At 40.3% G+C, this 25,367-nt stretch overlaps 1 protein-coding gene across 1 annotated transcript in view; it reads right to left on the bottom strand.

Annotated features, from left to right (window-relative positions):
• The window catches only part of LOC136866729 (talin rod domain-containing protein 1-like), a 125,367-nt gene that overhangs the window by 85,054 nt on the left and 14,946 nt on the right, over positions 1-25,367 (bottom strand). Inside the window, exon 2 of the mRNA XM_067143839.2 lies at positions 7,058-7,247. Within this exon, the coding sequence (XP_066999940.2) occupies positions 7,058-7,247 (190 nt within the window). The remainder of the gene's footprint in view (positions 1-7,057; positions 7,248-25,367) is intronic.

Below are 25,367 nucleotides of genomic sequence, written 5' to 3'. Positions count from 1 at the left end.
ATTTCAGTCCTTTTTACACCCCTTTTAAGTGGCTTTTACGAAAACAATAAATACGCGTTTCTTTATTTTTAAAGGAGATTTCAAATACCAATTTTCACGTCTGTAATATCTTCATATTTTGAGATACCAGTATCCTAATAAAAATAATTCAACCCCTCTTTCAGTCCCTTCCCCCCCCCCCAAGTGATTTTACCAAAAACATGTGTTACTTTCTATTTAAAAGAGATTAAAAATACCAATTTTCACCTCTGTAACACATTGCATTATTGAGATATACTCATTTTAAAAATCACCCCCTTTCAGTAATGTTCACCCCCCCCCTCTTAAGTAGGTTTTCAAAAAACAAAAAATAAGCGTTTCTTTATTTTTAAAGGAGATTCCAAATAAACCTTTTCATGGTTGTAACATCTACAGTTTTTTAGATATAAGTCTCCTCAAAAAGGTATTCAACCCCCTTCTCACCTTTTTTTCACCCCCTTGAGAGGATTTTTACGAAAACAAAAAAATACGTGTTTCCTTCTTTTTAAAGGAGATTCCAAATACCAATTTTCACATCTGTAACATCTTCAGTATTTGATGTATAAGTATCCCCATAAAAAGAATTCAACTTAGTTCACTTCTCTTCACTCACCCCACCCCCTTAAGTGGAGTTCCCTAAAACGAAACAAAAATACATGTTAATTTTATTTTTAAAAACGGTTAAAATACCAATTTTCACGTTTGTAACGTGTCAAGGTTTTGAAATACTGTATATATGCTCATTTTAAAAATTTACCCCCCTTTAACACTTCCCCTTAAGTGGATTTTCAAAAACAAATGATGCGTGTTCCTTTACTTTTACAGGAGATTCCAAATACCAATTTTCACGTCTTTAACATGGTACTTTTTTGAGATATATTCACTTTAAGAATTCACCCTCTTAGTCACTTCTGTTCACCACACCTTAAGTAGATTTTCCAAAAACAAAAAATACTTATTTATTAATTTTTAAAGAAGATTCCAAAAAAAAAAAATCATTACTGTAACATCTTCATTGTTTGAGATATAAGCATCCATATAAAAGGTATTCAACCCCTTTTCATGTTTTTTCACCCCCCCCCCCCCGCCCCTTAACGGGATTTTCCGAAAAAGACGCGTTTCTTCATTTTTAAAGCAGATTCTAAATGCCAATTTTCATGTCTTTAAACTGTTCAGTTTACGAGGTATAGATACACTCATTTTAAAATGTTACCCCCTTTTAACCCCCTAAGCTATGGAATATCCGAAAATCCTCCCGTAGTGAGCATCTACATTGTAATTTCAATGTGTCTCCAAAATTTTATTTTTTATGTCCAGTAGTTTTGGTTCAGTGATGATGAATCAGTCAGTCAGGACAAGTTATTGTATATACATATATATATATATAAATGCCATTTGCTTTACGTTCCACTGACTACTTTTATGGTTTTCGGAGAAGCCAAGGTGCCGAAATTTTGTCTCGCAGTAGTTCATTTACGTGCCAGTAAATCTACCGACACAAGACTGACGTATTTGAGCACCTTCAAATACCACCGGACTGATTGTGAGTGAGGATCGAACCTGTCAAGTTGGGGGTAAGAAGGCCAGCGCCTCAGTCGTCTGAACCACTCAGACTGGCAACAAAAAAGAAAGAAGAATATTTATTGTAGACGTCAGTCGCATTAATATTTAAAATTAGGTTACACTTCATAATGGGCAATTTTCAAGGTGCCGGGCTGAGTGGCTCAGACGGTTAAGGCGCTGGCCTTCTGACCCCAACTTGGCAGGTTGATCCTGGCTCAGTCCGGTGGTATTTGAAGGTGCTCAAATACGTCAGCCTCGTGTCGGTAGATTTACTGGCACGTAAAAGAACTCCTGCGGGACTAAATTCCGGCAAATCGACGTCTCCAAAACCGTAAAAGAGTAGTTAGTGGGACGTAAAACAAATAACATTATTATTATTATTATTATTATTATTATTATTATTATTATTATTATTATTATTATTATTATTATTATTATTATTATTAATTTTTAAGGTTACCTTTCAGCTTAGTAATCTCTCTCTATAAAAGGTTAACTCCGACTGACAGTAATCATCGCCCAGCCAAAACTACCCGACATAAAGAAATGCAATTTTGGGAATACATTTATATTACAGTGTAGGTGTTCACTAAGGGAGAATTTTTGGACTTTCCTTCGCTAAGTGGGTGAAAAAGGGGGTGAACTGTTTAAATGAATACATCTATATCTGAAAACTTAACAGTTTACAGACGTAAAAATTGGTATTTGGAATCTACTTTAAAAATAAAGAAAAACCTATTTTTTTTGTTTTCGGAGAATTCCCTTGAGGGGAGGGGGAGCTGAAAAATGGTGTAAAAGGTGTTGAATACTTTTTATGAGGATACTTATATCTCAAAAACTGAAGATATTACAGACATGAAAATTGGTATTTGGAATCTCCTTTAAAAAGAAACACGTAGACTATTTGTTTGTTATCGGAAAATCCACTTAACGGGAGGTGAAGAGGTGTGAAATGGGAGGATTTTTTATAACGAGTATATAAAGAGTATATCTAAAAAATGTAACATTCTACAGACGTGATAATTGGTATTTGGAATCTCCTATAAAAGTAAAGAAACACATAATATAATTTGTTTTCGGTAAATCCATCTAAGGGAAAGTGAAAAAGTGGATGAATTTTTAAAATGAGCATATCTACAGTGTATCTCAAAAACTTAACGTGTTACTGACGTGAAAATTGGTATTAGTAATCTCTTTTTAAAATAAATAAAAATACTTTTTTGTTTCCGGAAAAAAGCACACTAGGGGCTTGAAAAGAAGTAAAATAGTGATTGAAGTATTTTTGTTATGATGCTTATCTATATAAATAAAATCGCAACGACCGTGTGCCAGAACATTGACTATTTTGGCGAAATTTTTATTCAGTTAACCGTTTCAGGTGTAATAATGACACCTGCATATTTTTTAGCTTTGGTGCCCGTTTGTTTGTTAGTCTGCCTGAGTTCTACTGGATATATTTCTACCAATTTCATATTTCGAATCTGCCTGTCCTTGGGTAGGTTTTAGGGGCAATATTGTTTCTAAATCCCTGAATTGACTGGGGGTTTATACGAAACCGAAACAGTAATTTCGCACTCCCACAAAATATACACAACCAAACTTAATGACAGTTTATTCGGTACAAGTCCCACCGGACTTAACTTAAGAGCGGGTGTGTCGAAACTTGAAAACTATTGGAGATATTTCAACCAAACTTCATATTTAGCATCCACCTGTCCAAAAGTAGGTTTTTGGTCTATATCATGTTAAATTACGGTACCGGAATGGACTGGGTGTTCATAGGGAACCGAAACCGTGATTTTACTCTCCCACAATATGTACAAGATCAACTTGATTGGAAATCGACCAACGTTGATGGAAATCCATTTCTAAAACATTTTTCTCGTGTGCATTTTTCGATAGGAGGATTAATAAGGGAGATATCATGAACGGTCGGTTTTGCAGGCTAAGTCCAGCGGACAAAGCCTAAAAGGTGTACGTGGAGCAGATTCCTTATCTAAATAAATAAATAAAACAGTAACGACCGTGTGTCTGTACATGGACTATTTTGGCGAAATTTTCGTACAGTTATCCGTTTCAGGTGTAATAATGACCATATGCATATTTGTTAGCTTTAATAATAATAATAATAATAATAATAATAATAATAATAATAATAATAATAATAATAATGTTATTTGCTTTACGTCCCACTAACTACTTTTACGGTTTTCGGAGACGCCGAGGTGCCGGAACTTAGTCCCGCAGGAGTTCTTTTACATGTCAGTAAATCTACCGACACGGGGCTGACGTATTTGAGCACCTTCAAATACCACCGGACTGAGCCAGGATCGAACCTGCCAAGTTCGCCTCAACCGTCTGAGCCACTCAGCCAGGCATTTGTTAGCTTTAGTTTCCTGAAAGTCCTCATTTTAGCCCCCCCCCAAAGCAAGATTGTGGCACAATTTTCCAGACGAGCTAGAATATTTAAATTTGGCAAAATTCTATGTCTTAGCCTGTAACCGACGGGAAGATTCCAAGATCTTTAAATATTCCAATTTTTACCCCGGAAAATATCGAAATATTGAGGCAGTTTTAATGTCGGTGCACACCTTCGTTTCGACATATTTCGTGGCTGAACGGCAAGTCGTATCACAAAACGGATGGCCCAATCTCCGTTCAATTTTGCACAGATATTCGCCCACCCAATATCATACGTGATCTGCAACATTGGTCCTGTGACGTTTTGTCGCATCTCTCATCCTTATTAGTTAGATTTGTCTCTATTTCTCGATTGTACGTACATTTTTAACTTTGTACACGTATAATTCATTGAATCACTTATACGAAATATAGAATCATCTAATTCTACACGAGCATTGGCCCACCCAGTATCCATATATGAGCCAATTCTATGTTTGTAGCTGTCACGTAAGTACCCAAAACTCAATCTTACCCATAAATAGATGAGATAGGAGAAAATATCATAAGATCAGCCATTTAGACCGCTAAATGAGGCGTCTTATGGTACAATCCGTTTGTCGATATGACGTATCGTTTAGCAGCAGTTAATCTGTAAATGAAGGTTTGCAATATTGTAAAGATGCATATACTTCGTACGTCGATCTATATATATTCATTGAAGTAGATTTGTAGCGACGTAGAAAGGGTGTGTCTGCTATTATAATTAATATTTTACAAATCGATAGTGACTCTCAGCAGGAGGGCGTCTGCTATTGTAAACATTACTCTGCACATCGACTTTGACTGGCAGCAGGAATGGGCTCCTTCTCCAACTCCTGTGTAACTGGCATGCAATTTTTTTTCAAACTCCCCTAACGATTGTGTTTGGGAGTGGGCAGGTGTGCCCGCCATTATAAACAAATTTTCCTATCTGAAATATGACTGGGATTAGGCATAGTGGCCTGCTATTATAATGGAAACTCGCTAACTCGGTGTGATTGACATTAAGAAAGGGAACCTGTGATTATAGTGATAAGAGCACAACTCAGTTTTGACTGGCAGTAGGAAAGGTGCCTGCCATTTTATTAAAAACTCCTCAACTGTAATCTGTATGGAAGTAGGAATTGGGGCCTGCCATTGTAATGGAAACTCTCCAAGTCGATTGTGACCGCGCAGTAGGGGCCTGCCGTTATAATGAAAACCTTCCTACTCGATTGTGAATTGCAGAAGGCAAGTGAGTCTGCGGTTATCTTCACAACTCCGCAACTCGCGCTGTACATTGGAAGCAACGAATGAGGACCTCCCCCTGCTGTTTCTGGTTATCGCTAAGAGACATGCAATAAAATAAAAAAAAATTCACTGCATGTACAGTAATTTCCTTCGATTTCCGTATACAATGTAGAATACCGTAGCGAAGTACGGGTACATTTGCTGGTCCCAGTATAATACGGTAGAATATATAACCGAGCTCGATAGCTGCAGTCGCTTAAGTGCGGCCAGTATCCAGTATTCGGGAGATAGTAGGTTCGAACCCCACTATCGTCAACCCTGAAGATGGTTTTCCGTGGTTCCCCATTTTCACACCAGGCAAATGCTGGGGCTGTACCTTAATTAAGGCCACGGACGCTTCCTTCCCACTCCTAGCCCTTTCCTGTCCCATCGTCGCCATAAGATCTATCGGTGCGACGTAAAGCAACTAGCAAAAAAAAAAAAAAAAAAAAAAAATAATAATGCTATTTGCTTTACGTCCCACTAACTACTTTTTAAGGTCTTCGGAGACGCTGAGGTGCCGGAATTTAGTCCCGCAGGAGTTCTTTTACGTGCCAGTAAATCTACCGACACGGGGCTGTCGTATTTGGGCACCTTCAAATACTACCGGACTGAGCCAGGATCGAACCTGCCAAGTTGGGGTTAGAAGGCCAGCGCCCTAACCGTCTGAGCCACTCAGCCCGGCAATATATATATCTCCTCTACAGTATAATAAATATTTTTACCGGACGAGTTGGCCGTACGATTATGGTCGCGTAGCTGTGGCCTTGCATTCTGGAGATAGTGAGTTTGTATCCCACTGTTGGCAGCCTTGAAGATGGTTTTCCGTGGTTTCCCCATTTTCACACCAGGCAAATGCTGGGGCTGTACCTTAAGTACGGCCACGGCCGTTACCTTCGCATCCTTCCGTCGCCGAAAACTTTCCGTGTGTTCGTGCGACTTTTAACAAGTAGAAAAAATAAATAATCACATTAAACAATTATAGTGGTACTCATGCGGATGCTATATGTTTAAAAATATGATCAGAATGAGGTTGTTATCTATCGTAGACCCCTTTCTTTTTAAGGACTTCCTCCATACTCATTTATGTCCACGGTTTTTATTTAATTTATGCTTAACCACAGCAGCCAAGCAGGGTAACGCTCGTGTTCCAATTTCGTGGCCTGTTCGAACGTCACTGTATGACGATTCTCCTTATACCCTTTTCGAACTATAGTACAATCTGCTGATTGTGGTGTTGGCCTCGCCCCGCAACATGGATGAAGTGGTGCTAAATAAATACATTAAATAAATAAATAAATAAATAAATAAATAAATAAATAAATAAATAAATAAATAAATATCCTCAACTTTTTAAATACACTATACTTTAACTACTTCTTTAAAAGAAGGTAACTTCACAGATATATTATGGTCCACAAAAGCTGCAGCTGCAAAAACTGAATATGATTCAGGTGAAATATTTACAGTTGAGGAGCTTTCTTTCAAATACCACTTTTGTTTTTATGTTAAAAATTCTTGTTGGAATGACGTGTTTGTGTTCCAGTATAAAACCGTGCAAAAAATATTTTAGTCACGCCCAATTTACATTTGAAAACACGTTAGCACGTCATTCTAACAATAATTTTTAGCACACAAGCAAGAAAGTTTTAAAAATGACAAGTGGTGTTTACAACAAAGCTCCTCAGTTCATGTAACTAAATCTAATATTAAGCTCTTTTTGCGAAATCACCTTCTCAAGAGTCCTGAGAAGAAAAGAACTGACCTGGTGAGAAGCAGAAGATCAGCGACCGTCTGCATACGATGCTGACAGAGATCACATGTGAGAGCTAGGGCTCGAGCCTCTAATGTTCTCTCAGTAAAGTTGTATGAAACATCTTCACGTTCTAGGGCCCCAGACTTGGAGGAATCTGTGGAATTGGAATCCTGACGTCCTTTCTCTGGTGCCATTTCTTCTGTGTAAGATATTTGCTTCAATGAAATTGCTGGTTGAGTCTAACTTTTCATTTTTAATAATTAAAGAATAAAGTTACCAGATTTCCTAGTAGGCTAATTCGATCACTGAAAAAGTTGAAATATGTTTCTAATGACTGTTGCTGTTGTGTTGGTGTTGCACTTAAACCTTCGCAGGATGTGGGCGAGCGTGCATAAAACACTTTAAATTTCCTAGTGACAATAATAACAAGGAGAGAAAAATCCTAGGAGAACATGCACTGTTATCGGGTGCCGGCCTACAAGCTGACTGAACTAAAAGCCTCGATCGCTCCGAATTCTTCCGGTCCTTGCAAATGCCATTGACCAGACAAACTCGTACTAGACCTCTGAATGACAATGACACTACGGATGCTGGAACTGTTTTTGCTGTTCGCTTTGCTTCCTCTCGATAAAGTGGGTGAGCACGATGAGACACGCTACGGCACGCGAGCTGCAGAACGTTATAAACAGAGCAACTAAGTACAGATGTTGAAGTAAATAAATAAAACAAACAACGTGACCTCTGGTTCTACCTGAATAACGTCCTCCTTAATTTAATGCTTTCCACTTTCATTCAAGGCTACTAAGAGGTCCCCAGTCAGAAGTACAGTTGAGTGGACAGTGAGATTTATAGAGTGGGCAATGAGGAGACTAAAGTGCAGACATGAGGCTGCAGAAATATAGTCTTTTAGACAAATGATGAGAAAAACAAGATAATGCAGGATATGAGCGGAATGGCTGAACCAAAAAGCAATGACAAACATCATCGAGAGAAAGGATTTAGGATAGTTGAACCCTCACATAAACAAGGACCAATATAGAAAGCTAGACCAGAAGTTTGAAGCTCGGCCAGAGAGACGTCAGGAAGGGGACAGCCAGGTTAAACTGGATCGACGACGTTTTTGGATTGCCTAGTAAAGAGAGAGAATACCGGATGATATGAAGAGATAAGTACTGACTAGACGTTACTCAAAGGACGTTACTCAAAGGACTCGATTCTTGAAAGGCCACGAAGACAAAGAAACACAATAATAATAATAATAATAATAATAATAATAATAATAATAATAATAATAATAATAATAATAATAAAAGTTATTTGTTTTACGTCGCACTAACTACATTAACGATTTTTGAAGACGTCGAAGAGTCGGAATTTTGTCCTGGAAATGGAAATGCTGGTAAATCTGCCGACACGGAGTTCGAGTATTTTAACAATTTCAAATACCACTGTCCTGTGTTGTAATCGAACCCACTATTTCGGGTTCAAAACGTTAGCGCTTTACCACGTGAGCCACCTAACCCGACAAGAGAAGAAGAGTTGACAATACAACAGTCTTACTTCAGCACTTATATAGTTCACGTTAATGTTGATGTTTTATCGTGGGAGACTACGGAAGACGATTTTAGCCGTTAGCCCCCTCGCCACTTACCCACCTCGCCGCCACCGCAAGTTATTAGGGAATGGCTTTGATAACATATATTGTTGATTGATTGATTAATGATTTATTTATCCTGGTAAGATTAAGGCCAGGTGGCCTTCTCTTACATCTAACCAGATTAATGCATATTTAGATCAAGTTGTTCACGACTAGTATATATAATAAAATAAGTGTTAAAATTACATGTTAACTGAAAATATTAAAATGACATTTAGACTATATATAGACATGAATATTGTGTATTACCTACTAAACAATTTAAAATGATTATGAGTAACAAAATAGTAATTAATAATATGCCGGGCTGAGTGGCTTCTGGCCCCAACTTGGTAGATTCGATTCTGGCTCAGTCCGGTGGTAGGTTATTTGAAGGTGCTCAAATACGTCAGCCTCGTGTCGGTAGATTTAATGGCACGTTAAAGAACTCCTGCCGGACTTCATTCCGGTACCTCGGTGACTCCGAAAACCGTCAAAAATAGTTAGTGGGACGTAAAAGCAATAACTATTATTATTAATAATATAAAGTAAGTAATTTTTGAGTAATTAATAACTAGATGATTTATACCTAACTAAAAAGGTTACAAAAATAAATAAAGCTATTTGAGTATGAATTTAACAGTTATACAAATAGGCCTATATAAGTGTAAAATAGAAATAATAATAATTAATAAGCAATAAAAATGAACAATGAAGTAATTAATAACAATTGTTTATAACTAAAGAAACGAAAAGTATAACAAAAATTAACACACGCCTATTTGAATCATTTAATTTAATTTAACAAACGTCAGCGAGTTACATTAGAAGGATATAAAAGATAAATACTTAGATTAGTACGGTTTAATTAGGCATTTAGTTACACAAGAACCCCCAAACAGCTGCTTCGAATGCATTTCCACTTTTTATAGATCTGATATTTTCACACTGTCAGGAATGTTGTTCCATACAGAGATGCGAAAACTGTGAAGGAATTGATGAACGTGATAGTTCTGTGGGTCGGAAGTGCAAGGAGGGTGGTTATACGTGCTCGGGTATTTCTGTCATGGTATGAGGAGAGGTAATTGAAGGAATTTCTCAGATAGGTGAGTTGTGAGGTATTTAGTACTTTATGAAAGACGCTTAGGGAAAGGTAAGTGAATCGCACGCGTAGACGTGGCCAAGATAAGCGTGTATACAACATCGTAGTAATTGAAATGAGGCAAACCAAAGTTAGTGCTTCGACCATTGTTCGTTATAGATTCTCTGGAGAAATGAATTTTAACCTATTTAGAGAGTGAAAAGAGAAAATACTCGTTTCATTATATTAGAAATATGAGCAGTCCAGGACAAGTTTCCACCCAGGGATGTAAGTGGTCTTCTACTGCCACAAATAATAATGGGGAAAGATCCACTTGGTTAATTTTGGATAGGAGCTTCGGAAAGCCTAAAAGTATTGCTTGAGATTTAGAAGGGTTAATTTTTAGACTGCACATGATGCTATAGAAAGTGATCTTCGTTTAGATGAAAATGAAATGTCGTATGGCTTTTAGTGCCGGGATATCCCAGGACGGGTTCGGCTCGCCAGGTGCAGGTCTTTCTATTTGACTCCCGTAGGCGACCTACGCGTCGTGATGAGGATGAAATGATGATGAAGACAACACATACACCCAGCCCCCGTGCCGTTGGAATTAACCAATTAAGGTTAAAATCCCCGACCCGGCCGGGAATCGAACCCGGGGCCCTCTGAACCGAAGGCCAGTACGCTGACCGTTCAGCCAACGAGTCGGACTTCGTTTAGATGATCTACAGCTAGGTGAAGGTTATCCGGAGATGCATGTACCTATATAAATCTGTACGTCATCAGCGTAGAGAGATGATCTTTGCAGTACTTCCAACTATGAGTGGTTTAGATGATCTACAGCTAGGTGAAGGTTATCCGGAGATACATGTACCTATATAAATCTGTACGTCATCAGCGTAGAGATGATCTTTGTAGTACTTCCAAATATGAGAGGTATCGTTGACATATAAGGAAAATAGAAGGGAATCCAGCACAGAGCGCTCTGATACAGTGAATAACGATGTATTCTGACCATCTGAAATGCATCGTCGTCTTTCGTAGGTAAATATATCCACGTAAAGGCACTGTCTGAAAAGTGAAGAGAATATAATATTTAGACAGTAAAATGTCGAAATCTTACAGTATCGAATGCTTTACTTAACTCCAGCAGTATAAGAATGGTTGTCTGTCTTTTGTCCATTGCCATACGTATGGTCTGAAGTCTGACTGTAGAAGTTTCAGTAGATTTATTTTGTTTGGTAGTGGGTTACTGTAGTCATGTCCTAGTTCGTGAACCATGGGCAACGGCTGAGTGGCCTAGTAAGTGGTCCTGAGAGTCGGGATACCAGTTGTTATGGAATGGGAGTGGGCATCTCGGACATATTCTGAGTCGTGGCCCTCCTTGTGCTCAGGCGGCTAGGACTATACAATTCACCGGTGGTCCATAACCCGTTAGAGGAGAGATCCTCACTTGGACTATGTGCAAGTAGGGCAGCATCCTGCTTCATGAATTTACCGAGCTCAGAACACTTTAAGCAAGCCTCGGACCTATGGGAGTAACGGAGTCCCACTCCCATTTGACAGGCGAGGGACTCCTTGGAAACAACTTGGCGAACGAAATGGAATATGATGGGGAGCTATCGATATTAATGGGGCTTATGGAAGAAAGAAGGTAGAACTGGCTGAGTCAGCAAAGAGGAAGCATCTGGAGGTGCTAGGAGTAAATGATATTCGGGTAAGGGGAGATAATGAGGAAGAGATAGGGGATTATAAAGTGTACTTGACGGGTGTTAGAAAGGGAAGGGCAGAGTCTGGGGTAGGGCTCTTTATCAGGAATACCATTGCACGCAATATAGTTTCTGTTAGGCACGTAAATGAGCGAATGATGTGGGTAGATTTGTCAGTGGGAGGAATTAGGACAAGAATTGTGTCCGTGTATTCACCATGTGAGGGTGCAGATGAAGATGAAGTTGACAAGTTTTACGAAGCATTGAGTGACATCGTGGTCAGGGTCAACAGCAAGGATAGAATAGTGCTAATGGGCGATTTCAATGCGAGAGTTGGGAATAGAACTGAAGGATACGAAAGGGTGATTGGTAAATGTGGGGAAGATATGGAAGCTAATGGGAATGGGAAGCGTTTGCTGTACTTCTGTGCTAGTATGGGTTTAGCTGTTACGAATACATTCTTCAAACATAAGGCTATTCACCGCTACACATGGGAGGCTAGGGGTACCAGATCCATAATAGACTATATCTTAACAGACTTCGAATTCAGGAAATCTGTTAGGAATGTAAGAGTTTTTCGGGGATTTTTCGATGATATCTGATCTGTAGTGAACTAAGTATCTCTAGGCCTAGGGTAGAGAAAGTGAAATCAGTCTGCAAACGAATAAGGGTAGAAAGTCTCCAGGACGAGGATATTAGACAGAAGTATATGGATATGATTAGGAAGAAGTTTCGAACAGTAGACAGTAAGCAGGTTCAGGATATAGAAAGTGAATGGGTGGCATACAGGGATGCTGTAGTAGAAACAGCAAGGGAATGCCTAGGAACAACTGTGTGTAAAGATGGGAAAAGGAGAACATCTTGGTGGAATGATGAAGTGAGAGCAGCCTGTAAACGTAAAAAGAAGGCTTATCAGAAATGGCTCCAAACAAGGGCCAAGGCAGACAGGGATTGGTACGTAGATGAAAGAAACAGAGCGAAACAAATAGTTGTTGAATCCAAAAAGAAGTCATGGGAAGATTTTGGTAATAACCTGGAAAGGCTAGGTCAAGCAGCAGGGAAACCTTTCTGGACAGTAATAAATAATCTTAGGAAGGGAGGGAAAAAGGAAATGAACAGTGTTTTGAGTAATTCAGGTGAACTCATAATAGATCACAGGGAATCACTGGAGAGGTGGAGGGAATATTTTGAACATCTTCTCAATGTAAAAGGAAATCATCATGGTGGTGTGGCGAACAGCCAAGCTCATGGGGAGGAGGAAAAGGATGTTGGTGAAATTATGCTTGAGAAAGTGGACAGGATAGTAAATAAACTCCATTGTCATAAGGCAGCAGGAATAGATGAAATTAGACCTGAAATGGTGAAGTACAGTGGGAAGGCAGGGATGAAATGGCTTCATAGAGTAGTAAAATTAGCGTGGAGTGTTGGTAAGGTACCTTCAGATTGGACAAAAGCAGTAATTGCACCTATCTATAAGCAAGGGAACAGGAAGGATTGCAACAACTATCGAGGTATCTCATTGATTAGTATACCAGGCAAAGTATTCACTGGCATCCTGGAAGGGAGGGTGCGATCAGTCGTTGAGGGAAAGTTGGATGAAAACCAGTGTGGTTTCAGACCACAGAGAGGCTGTCAGGATCAGATTTTCAGTATGCGCCAGGTAATTGAAAAATGCTACGAGAAGAATAGGCAGTTGTGTTTATGTTTCGTAGATCTAGAGAAAGCATATTACAGGGTACCGAGGGAAAAGATGTTCGCCATACTGGGGGACTATGGAATTAAAGGTAGATTATTACAATCAATCAAAGGCATTTATGTTCACAATTGGGCTTGAGTGAGAATTGATGGTAGAATGAGTTCTTGGTTCAGGGTACTTACAGGAGTTAGACAAGGCTGTAATCTTTCACCTTTGCTGTTCGTAGTTTACATGGATCATCTGCTGAAAGGTATAAAATGGCAGGGAGGGATTCAGTTAGGTGGAAATGTAGTAAGCAGTTTGGCTTATGCTGACGACTTGGTCCTAATGGCAGACTGTGCCGAAAGTCTGCAGTCTAACATCTTGGAACTTGAAAATAGGTGCAATGAGTATGGTATGAAAATTAGCCTCTCGAAGACTAAATTGATGTCAGTAGGTAAGAAATTCAACATTATTGAATGTCAGATTGGTAATACAAAGCTAGAACAGGTCGATAATTCCAAGTATTTAGGTTGTGTGTTCTCCCAGGATGGTAATATAGTAAGTGAGATTGAATCAAGGTGTAGTAAAGCTAATGCAGTGAGCTCGCAGTTGCGATCAGTAGTATTCTGTAAGAAGGAAGTCAGCTCCCAGACGAAACTATCTTTACATCGGTCTGTTTTCAGACCAACTTTGCTTTACGGGAGCGAAAGCTGAGTGGACTCAGGATATCTTATTCATAAGTTAGAAGTAACAGACGTGAAAGTAGCGAGAATGATTGCTGGTACAAACAGGTGGGAACAATGGCAGGAGGGTACTCGGAATGAGGATATAAAGGCTAATTTAGGAATGAACTCGATGGATGAAGCTGTACGCATAAACCGGCTTCGGTGGTGGGGTCATGTGAGGCGAATGGAGGAGGATAGGTTACTTAGGAGAATAATGGACTCTGTTATGGACGGTAAGAGAAGTAGAGGGAGGCCAAGACGACGATGGTTAGACTCGGTTTTTAACGATTTCAAGATAAGAGGTATAGAACTAAATGAGGCCACAACACTAGTTGCAAATCGAGGATTGTGGCGACGTGTAGTAAATTCTCAGAGGCTTGCAGACTGAACGCTGAAAGGCATAACAGTCTATAATGATAATGTATGTATGTATGTATGTATGGTAAACACCAAATGTACCATCAGAGATCTTTTACAGTCAGACATCACATGACATGGATTGTCAAATGGGCATTTTTCCGTCCCTTCAATATTTCGACTGCCTCTGCCGGGTTTGAACACGCGATATTGGGACCTGGAGGCAACACTCAACCACTAGTCTACAAAGGGAGCTAAAACAAAGGATGAAATTTAGTAAAACGACGCTCTGAAAACGAATTAAGACAGACTAAGGAAGGAAAAGAGTTGCTTCACCGAGCAAAGAAAGAACATGGACTTCAGTGCTTGAAATACTGCTACTACTACTTGCTAATAGCTTTACGTCGCACCGACGCAGATAGGTCTTATGGCGACGATGGGACAGGAAGGAGCTAGGAGTGGGAAGGAAGCGGCCGTGGCCTTAATTAAGGTACAGCCCCAGCATTTGCCTGGTGTGAAAATGGGAAACCACGGAAAACCATTTTCAGGGCTGCCGACAGTGGGGTTCGAACCCACTGTCTCCCGAATACTGGACACTGGCCGCAATTAAGCGATTGCAGCTATCGAGCTCGGTGTGCTTGAAATAGGGAAAAATATTTCATTGGTATGGACTATAACCTAGGAATATAACACAGTAGGTTAAATAATATTTTTTGCTTGTTATATACATAACGAATAATAGTGGTGGTGGTGATTGTTGTTGTAAGAGGAAGTACAACTAGGCAACCATCCTCTATTAACACTAATCGGAGGAAAAAAGAGAGCGGAAGGGGTCAGACACTTCGATAAATGAAGGCATCGGCCAAAGAAAGACAAAGGCTACGAAGGGCGTGAAAATAAAGCACTCCCTAGGCCTCGCTACTTAATATCGTCGGGGTCGGAAAAGAACAAGAGTTGACCAAGGGAGGTCGGATAGTATAGATGAAAGTGAAGAGCCTGGCACAAGTAAGTGGAAGTAATGCCGGGATTCAGCTAGGGCCCGTGGTCGTCATCCCCCGCTCCCAAGTTAGGAGCTCCTGGGGCCCCCTTTAGTCACCTCTTACGACAGGCAGTGGATATCGTGGGTGTTTTTCTGCCGCCTCCACCCACAGGGGACGTAATGAATGGAGAAGGGATGTTATATCAGTGCATATTTCGTTCCAGATATGCTATTTTTAAAATTTTCAACTGACCAGCCGGCCATACATACCATTATAAATGTTTGTCTTAGACTGGACTATTACTATATATCAAAAAAGGAATAAATATTTAGTTGGGAACTCACCAAGGACGATCATACTGAAGTTATATCTGTCCTGAGGCCATCAGGCAGTTCTAATTACCATTCCGTCCTTGTTCCCATTTCAGTGGTTTACAGTAATGGGATGAAGAGGTCACGATAATCTGGAACACTTTCACCGTAAAATACTGTATCTAGTTAGAGAACCATCGTTATCATCACATTAATGGTTATGGGATTTGATTTTTCAAAAGAGCGTAAAATAATGTGTGTGTGATTCGATGGATTACTTTTACAATTTTATAAGTAAACTTGTTATGATGGACGTCAACACTGAATAACTATAAATGTCTGGAGAACTTTTATTTTGGACAGAAGAAATAGTAGTAATATGTTTACAAAAGGAATTAATTGCCAGAGTATATTTTTTGTGGGGAGTATCTTCTCACCTGGAGCTTGTCATGCATGTTTTCTACTGGTCGGTAGGCCTCAGCAGGGAAAAACAAGATGATATGAGGAATCTTCAAAATGACGAGCAGAGTGGATTTAGTTATATTGGCTACAGGTAGAAGATGAATTATGGCTAGATCTATTTGTACGCTAATTAAATTATTGTATTGGTTGACAGACCGGTGCTTAGCTTGAGAAGTGTTTCATGAAATTTTGACTGATGCTGAATGTACTGTAATTAAATAACAGGTGATTCAAGTCTGCCACATCATTACGGTCAGCTGTGTACTTTGGTGATTCTTAAACTTCCGTCTTGTGCAAGTGACTTGGGTAACAACAATGCCTGTCACTCTGATTATTGATGTTACATATCGTCTGGCGAGAAATATATTAGGTATTATTATTATTATTATTATTATTATTATTATTATTATTATTATTACTAGTGGTTTAACGTCACTCTAATACATCGACGGCTTTCGGTGACGCAAGGATGGGAAAGGGCTAGGATAGAGAAGTTAAAGTCCGTGACTTTAATTTAAGTAAGCTACAGCCACAGCATTTGCCTGGTGTGAAAATGGGAAACCACGGAAAACCATATTCAGGGCTGCTGACGGTGGGATTCGAACCCGCCATCTCCCGAATACAAGCTCACAGGTACGCGACCCTAATCACACTGCCATCTCGCTCGGTCGTCTTATTATACCATGGTTTCTGGAAGATGGTAAGGTGAGTGGTGACATAATGTTTGCCTCTCATACGTTGTGACGTTTTCCATTTGTCTAATTATTCTTAGTGGTAGTGCTTTTTGATAGTACGGATGACGTCTGTGCACGGATGTTGGAGTGCTTGAAACTGACCCTATGTTTGCACTTTGTTTCGCCAACTATCTACTGATCCGTTATTGACAAAATAGTGTGTTTTTACAATTTGTATGTAGCGGAATTGCTATTTGGTTACGTCTAGTGGTGTTGGTGGTGGTGGTTATGATGATTGCTTACAGGAAAAGTACAACTAGGCAAATATTCCCTCTCAACATCAATCAAGAATGATAAAGGAAGAGATTCGACTCTTCGAAGGACGAAAGTATCGAAAAAAGGAAGAGGAACGGCATGAAAATGAGACTCCATGGCCTCGTAAACCAAACAATGTCGAGGTCGCAAGAGTAGTTGATCAAGAGAGTCGCACTTCGTTGAAACCGAGGAGACTGTTATAGGTAAGTAGAAGCATTTGGGGGACCTGTGGTTGCCAACCAACCCACCCTCCCTTGTGCATGAGAGTCTCTCTTTTAATCGCCTCTTACGACAGGCAGGAGATACTGTAATGTGGTATATGCCTCCATCCATTGAGCGGATGACCGAAAGGAAGGAGCACATTATCTCTAGTAATATAATAAGAGCTCCAGAATTTATTTGGAGATAATCTAGAGCCCGAGTTGTATTTCTTTTGACTATTTAAAGAATGCCGGTCCTGCGATCTAGGGATAGCGTGTCTGTCTCATAACCGCAGGCCTCGGGTTCGATTCCCGGCCAGGTCAGGGATTTTTACCTGGATCTGAGGGTTGGTTCGAGGTCCACTCAGCCTATGTGATTACAATTGAGGAACTAGCTGACGGTGAGTTGGCGATCCCGGTCTAGAAAACGAAGAATATCGATCGAGAAGATTCGTCGCACTGACCATCTGTAAAACTAAGATGTAGGATCAACCAGACTCGGATTGTGTTTGTGAACGTTAGGGCAAGACTTGTGAATGATATTATGCTATGACTTGTGCACTTCGTCACGAATCTTTAAGAGATATTTGCAACGACTATTAATGTTATTTACCGCGTTAAATGGCCAAGACGGTTGAGACGCTGGCCTTCTGACCCCAACTTGGCATAGCATTGCTTCCACTTACTTGCGTCAGGCTTCTCAATTTCACCTATCCTATCCGACCTCCATTGGTCAACTCTTGTTTTTTTCCGACCCCGATGGTATTAAGTATGGAGGCCTAGGGAGTCTTTCATTTTCACGCCCTTCATGGCACTTTTCTTTCTTTGGCCGAATACCTTCATTTTTCGAAGTGTCGGATCCCCTCAACCTTTTTCCCTCTGATTAGTGTTAATAGAGGATGGTTGCCCGGTTGTACTTCCTCTCAAAACAATGACCAACACCATCATTATCACCGCTATACTTCAATAACCAATGCGACAAAATTCAATCTTGTCAACACCCTTGTGTTCCCTGTTATGTCCTACCTATCAGACATGGACTTCACGCGTCGATGACCGCCACGGCGCCGAAGCACTTGAGATGTGGTGCTGGTGACGTATGCTTCGCATTCCATAGACAGCACACAGACCTAACACAACCGTTCTCGAAGAAATTCGACCGCAACAAAGATTGTCAACCTTGATATACAAGGTCATTCTTACAATCCTTAAGCATATCGCTCGTGGTCCAGGGGAAGTACTACGTGAAGCGACGACGTGGCAAGCTGGACTGACCTCTTAGAAGCCCTGCTCAACACCAACCTGCAGCAAGCAACCCTGCTGGCTGAACACCGTAGTCGGTGGCGAGCAGCAATACGACATGCAATACATGCCAACGTACCATAATTAAAATATTATAACCATCATGAGTCTGTAAAGACGTTAGGAATATGATGAACTACCTATACAGTTTTCGGAGACACCGAGATGCCGGGATTTTGTACGTAAGTCTACCGATAAGAGGCTGGCGTATTTGAGTACCTTGAGATACCACCGGACTGAGCCAGCTTGGGCTACTCAGTCCGACATACAACTGATACAACCACCACCTGTTCATCTCTACGCAACTACTGCATCCTGCATCTACTTGATCTGTTTTGGGATAGTAAACAATTTATCTTAGTCTTTCTCTTCTATTCTTATTTCTTAGACGTCCTTTCAATCTGATACATCCCGAGTTATCTGACTTCATTTGAATGAAGTCCATTACACTTATTTTTAGATTTATTTAGTTATTTATTTTCACCTCTTACTCCTTTCGCAAGACTGTATTCCATCGTACAGCACCTTCTTCAGATTCTCTCTATGGTAGATGCAGACAAAATTATCGTTGTTTCGTTTGTTTTTCCTTCAAGTGTCATGGCTGCCAACGGTTCAAATAGATTCAAAGACCGACGTCAGGATAAACAGTCTACACATATTTCTAAAAGTACCTAGATTGCTAACTCGTATGCTTAAGCACTGGAGGAAAGAGAGGCCTTCCAGTTCGCCGACCACCATTTGTCGTGATGGCAAAATATTCAAAGGCTTATATGGGTGGATCGCATGAATTAGTGAATATTAAACGTAAAAATATACGATTATAGTTGAAAGCATGATGGGAATATAAATACCACTACTGTATTTTCAAGATATTAAAGTAGCTTAGTCAACACCTAATTTATCGTAATTCCCACGGTAAAAGGATTGAAAGAATGTTCAAAGTGAAATTTAAAACTTTATGTGGTATACCGAAGTTTTGGAATTTTGCAGCACCATCATGAAGATAATTCATTACTGATAAAGCAATGCAGGACTATTTCCAAATCTATTAACCGTGAAATATTGCCCTAACCTTACTTTCGAATGCGTTGTCGACATCCCTGATTGACGACGTTGTCGGGAGCTAATAACTTATCATGATTCTAAGAAGATTGCGATGATGCTATGCTGTAATACAACCATATTTTTCTCTGGAAGTAAGTTAAATTACACTCACAAATCGAGTTAAATTACACTCACAAATCGAAGAGAGTTCAGAGTAATACAGCACGATGAGTACCCAACAGTCACACGTTAGATTCAAATATAGGGGTCCTTCTGCGGTACTGCAGTTGAATTCACGAGGGAGATCTATTAATGCCTACAGTAGGCTTTATTATTATTATTATTATTATTATTATTATTATTATTATTATTATTATTATTATTATTATTATTATTATTATTATTATTATTGCTGTTCCCGTGGTGTAGGGGTAGCGTGCCTGCCTCCCGCCCGGAAGCCCCGGGTTCGATTCCCGGCCAGGTCAGGGATTTTCCTCTCGACCTGAGGGCTGGTTCAAGGTCCACTCAGCCTACGTGATTAGAATTGAGGAGCTATCTGACGGTGAGGTGGCGGCCCTGGTCTCGAAAGCCCAGAATAACGGTCGAGAGGATGCGTCGTGCTGACCACACGGCCCCTCGTAATCTGCAGTCCTTCTGACTGAGCAGCGGTCCCTGGGCGGGCCGAAGCCCTTTCAAGGGCGTTAAGTGCCGTGGGGATTATTATTATTATTATTATTATTATTATTATTATTATTATTATTATTAACAATAATGATGATACTTGTTGTTTAAGGGGGCATAACATCTAAGGTCATCGGCTCCTTTATTATTATTATTATTATTATTATTATTATTATTATTATTATTATTATTATTATTATTATTATTATTATTATCGTATGGCATTTACAAGCATAATGTGCAAAAATATACAATGAACACACAAGTTAAGTAGAGAAATAATTATACTAGAACGTCCAGCTTCGACAACCAGTCCACTGCACTTGATGTCAATTCATGCAGAGCCCGTAAACCATATTTCAATGCTGACAGCGGTCAGCTGTCAACAATATGAAACAATGTCTGCTTTTCAGCACCACACTCATACGCAGCATTTTCACAATAAACCCACTTTTTCATCATATATCGGCACCTGCCGTGGCCTGTTCTGAAACGGTTGAGTTTTGACCACTCATGTCGAGGAAGATCGAAACCTGGCACTTTCTTCGCTGGGTCTTTAATCAGAAAGTGTTAGTGGGGTGGGGGGAGGCATTGTTCCCATCGCTGTCTCCATTTTGCTGTTATACTCAATTTTTAATGGTAGTGTAGATCAGTCCAGGGTGGATTCCGAGATTTTAACCACATCACAGGTGGATCTCGCAAGGCAATGGACAAGAGTGAGTTCCTGTGTGCTAAGGTCTTCTTGAGCAACTGTACTTTCCGTGCTTTTCTCCTCATATATGGCGGAGCAATGTTTGCTAAAACAGGCAGTCATTGAGTAAGAGTGGACCCCACTGTACCAGTAACAACTCTCATGGTTTCACTGAGCCGTACGTCAATCTTGCTCGAATGTACGCTGTTTTCCCACAAAGGAGCGCAGTACTCACCAGCCGAATATGCTAGAGAAAGTGAAGTAGTGCGAAGAGTGTTTGCATCTGCACCCCAGTTGCTGTCCGCTAGTTTATGTAGCAGCAGGTTTACTCTTGCGCTCAGCTTCTTTTACAGATTCAGGCAATGCTGTTTGAACGGCAAGGACCGATCCAGTGTGACACCCAGATATTTTGGGAAGAAGTTGTGGGAGACTTTTGTTCCGATTAACTTCCATGTTACCGGGCGAGTTGGCCGTGCGCGTAGAGGCGCGCGGCTGTGAGCTTGCATCCGGGAGATAGTAGGTTCGAATCCCACAATCGGGAGCCCTGAAGATGGTTTTCCGTGGTTTCCCATTTTCACACCAGGCAAATGCTGGGGTTGTACCTTAATTAAGGTCACGGCCGCTTCCTTCCAACTCCTAGGCCTTTCCTATCCCATCGTCGCCATAAGACCTATCTGTGTCGGTGCGACGTAAAGCCCCTAGCAAAAAAAAAAAAAAAAACTTCCATGTTATGCAAGTGGAATGTTGTTACTTCCGTTTTACTAGGATTTGGCTGGAGTCTCCATTTGTGGAAATAGTTACACGTGGTAGCTAGGTCTTCTGGAAGTACATCCTCACAGTGTGCCAAATCTGTATTCTGAGTAATTCAAGCTAGATCGTCTGCGAACTGTATAATCTTTGAATTTGTACGGCAGGTCATGGATGTAAAGATTGAATTGAATGAGAGATAATACTGACCCTTTAGGTAAACCATTATTTAGATATCTCCACCTGCTTCTTTCACCGTTCAGAAATACAGAAAGCGGGTGGTTGGATTACATGTTTTTTAGTAAGCATGCTAGTCTCTGACAAGGAATGATTTGAACAAACTTGAGCAAAAGTCCCCTCTCTCCAGACCATACCATAGGCTGATGTAAGGTCGAAAAAAAGCTGCAGCAGTCTTCAGTCTTTTCTGGAATCCTGCTTCAGTTGTCAGTGTTAATACCTGATCACAACAACTGCGATTCTATCTGAAACCCCCTTGTTCAAATGGGATGACTATTTCTATTGCTTCATGGATACGGTTTCGTATCATTCTTTCTAGCATCTTGTAGATTACGCTAAGGAGTGAAATTGGTCGATAATGTGACGCATCAGTTCCTTCCTTTTCTGGTTTCAAGACTGCTTGTTTTAACAACTTAAGTAATTTACCAGTTTGTAAAATTTCATTGAAGAAGTTGACTCGCCAATGGTTTGTTCGAGGGCCCATGGCCTTCAAAAACTCAGGATAGATTTCATCCAAACCAGAAGCTTTATTTATCTTTATCTTGGATAGAGCCTTGTCCAGTTCTTCAGTACTGAAGTCGCAGGAATACTCCGGAAGGGATATCGCTGTGATCTTCTCGTCCTTAGTTGCTTCGTAACACTCCTTGCGTGTACCTTTCCATCTTCGCTCTAGAGATTTGTGTCAGTCTGGAGGCAATGGTGTTTGGGTTCACTGGAAAACTTCTGCGTTTCATGGTAGGGTCACTACTAAGTTTTCTTATGAGGTTCGTGGTTTTACGACTAGAGTTTGTGAAGTCCATTTCTGTTGTAGTTCTGTGCCACTTCTCTCTCCTAGATTTATTTAGAGCCCTTAGCAACTCATCAGCTGTATTTTTTATTAGGAGAGTTCCGATATTCGGTGTAGAGCTGATTACATTCTTCCGACCATCCTGGTATATACGATATCCCCGGGGAATGAACTTCTTTTTTATGGTGTTGATAAATCTACTGTAATTTTTAGGAACTGGTGGTAACGACTGTGTAGTATTATCAAGCACTTTTGCAAATTGATCCCACTTTGCTAGTCGAAAATTCCAACGAGGTTGTGGTACTGAAGACACAAGAGAGATCTCAGTACCATAGTGAATAATAACTGGTCTGTGTTGACTGTGAGGAAATGAACTGATGACCTTTCGTTGTACCATGTGTTGATTCTCAGGAGTTGACTGAGACACTATGCACAGGTCAGGGGAATAATCCTTTTGCCGTTTGCCAGAACGGAATGTGCCAGGATGTTTAGCATTGTGGACGAGTTGTAGTGAGTTTGTTTAAATCCAGCTATTTAGGTTGGACCCACTGTCATCTTCGAATTCGTATCCCCATGCTGGGCTTTGACTATTGAAATATACGACGTACAAAACAGGGTGATCAAAAACCTTGTAATAAAGGGCTGGACCAACTGACTCCTGGTGGTTTACAGACATTCACAACAGTAATGCCTGAGATTTCCACTGTCAGTACAAAGATATCTGTTGATCTGTCTTCATAAACAACTTCAAAATCAGTTAACTGGGATCTGACTTAAGTTGCGATCCCATAACGTTCATCATTGATTGCCCCAGCAAGATTGTAACCACCTATTATTCCTCTTCTGAAGAGATCTTCACTATAATTGGTGTATGTTTCCTGTAGTGCTATCAAATGCACGCTGTTCTTCAGCATAAGACGATATTGATATTGATTCGAAATTTAGGTGACAAATGCGGAGATTATTACCAAGTCTGATCGACATGTGCTCTGGTTGGTCCGGAAAAGGACTGTTAGTGGACATAGTAATTGCTATCATCTGCTTGTTGCTGTGTAGCAGCACCTTCGTGGAAGAATCAGCCGGTGTACCGCCGTTGCCCAGGGAACGCCCGAATGCCTTATCTAGCACTCTTCGGGCAGGCTCCTTCCGTGTTCCCCAATAGGTTTTATGAAACATCGAAAACAAAGGGAGGTTCACATATCATAGCCCGGAAGGGACACGAAAATACCAATCAAGGGAATAATAATAATAATAATAATAATAATAATAATAATAATAGTAATAATAATAATAATAATAATAATAATGGAGGCTATAATGAGCTGTTGCATTTTTAATATCTCATATATACTCATATGTCATAATCACCTGGGTGTTATTTTTTTGTTTAACTCGGTTGTCTCTTTACTGCGGTCTGTTACTCATCCATATCTCCCCCACTCTATTCATTCAAAAGGTTGCTAACCTTCATATCATTAAACTGAGAACAAAAATAGCCGCTCTGCTGGTTACGGTGACAGAAGTTAGCTCAGGAGAGATAGTTATCTGGCCGTGTGCGGTCATTTCCATCAAGAATATCCTAGACCACAGTTTCCGGCCTTCAAGCCGTTATTGTATGCTGAATAATTCCTCACTTTCACGTCAGATGGCAGAGTGGTAGAAATGGTATTGTGCTGCCATTTGACGAGCGTTAGTTGGCGGCGTATTTCAGTATTAACCGAGGCAAACTTTTGCCATAAATTCGGCGATCGAATAAGCAGCATTGTCGATTACGTTAACTTGTGATCAAATCTTGCAATACTAGAGCATATGCAGCGAAATCTTGGGATATTAATTTTATCATCTAACGAGAACCTTGGGGATATTTTTGAGTTTCAGTTATTTGGCGGTGGCAGCAGTGGTGATTGTTGTGATTTTACGTATAATATGATAGGATTATCATTAATAATGGGGTAAAAAGAAAAGAGTTCCGAATGAAGACTTGAGCAAATAAATAAATTGAAGGGTCATAAAAGGCATGAAAATAAAATCTCCCTACGCCTCGTAAACCTAATAGGGTACACTTAACTATGAAAACACAGCACAGCTGGCGGTTTTCAGTGAGAAATTCGATAGTGCTGCTACCTACACGGCAGGATGTGGCGAACGCAGGAACAGCATGCAGTCACTTGTATGATTCATCGTGCACTGGCGTGTTGCTTATAAGTACGGGGCGAATGTTGTTCATCTAAAAATCACTGAAAATGATCAATAAAATGTCTGGCTCCATGGCTAAATGGTTAGCGTGCTGGCGTTTGGTCACAGGAGTCCGGGGTTCGATTATCGGCAGGGTCAGGAATTTTAACCATGATTGGTTAATTTCGCTGGCACAGGGACTCGGTGTACGTGTCTCATCCTCATCACGACATGCAGGTCGCCTACGGGTGTCAAATCGAAAGACCTGCATCTGGCGAGACGAACTTGTCGCCATACGCCATTTCATTTTTTTCATCAATAAAATGCCCTTAAATATGTGTTCAAATGATATTTAAAATAAGTAAAAAATGACTTTAAGTCCACCTCTGTGGTGTAGTGGTTAGTGTGATTAGCTGCCACCCCCGGAGGGCCGGGTTCGATTCCCGGCTCTGCCACGAAATCTGAAAAGTAGTACGAGGGCTAGAATGGGATCTACTTAGCCTCGGGGGGTCAAATGAGTAGAGGTG

This window comes from Anabrus simplex, chromosome 3 (genome assembly GCF_040414725.1).
Source record: "Anabrus simplex isolate iqAnaSimp1 chromosome 3, ASM4041472v1, whole genome shotgun sequence".
Taxonomy (NCBI): Eukaryota; Metazoa; Arthropoda; class Insecta; order Orthoptera; family Tettigoniidae; genus Anabrus; species Anabrus simplex.
The sequence above is the reverse complement of the archived record's forward strand: the minus strand, read 5'-3'. Positions and strand labels throughout refer to the sequence as shown.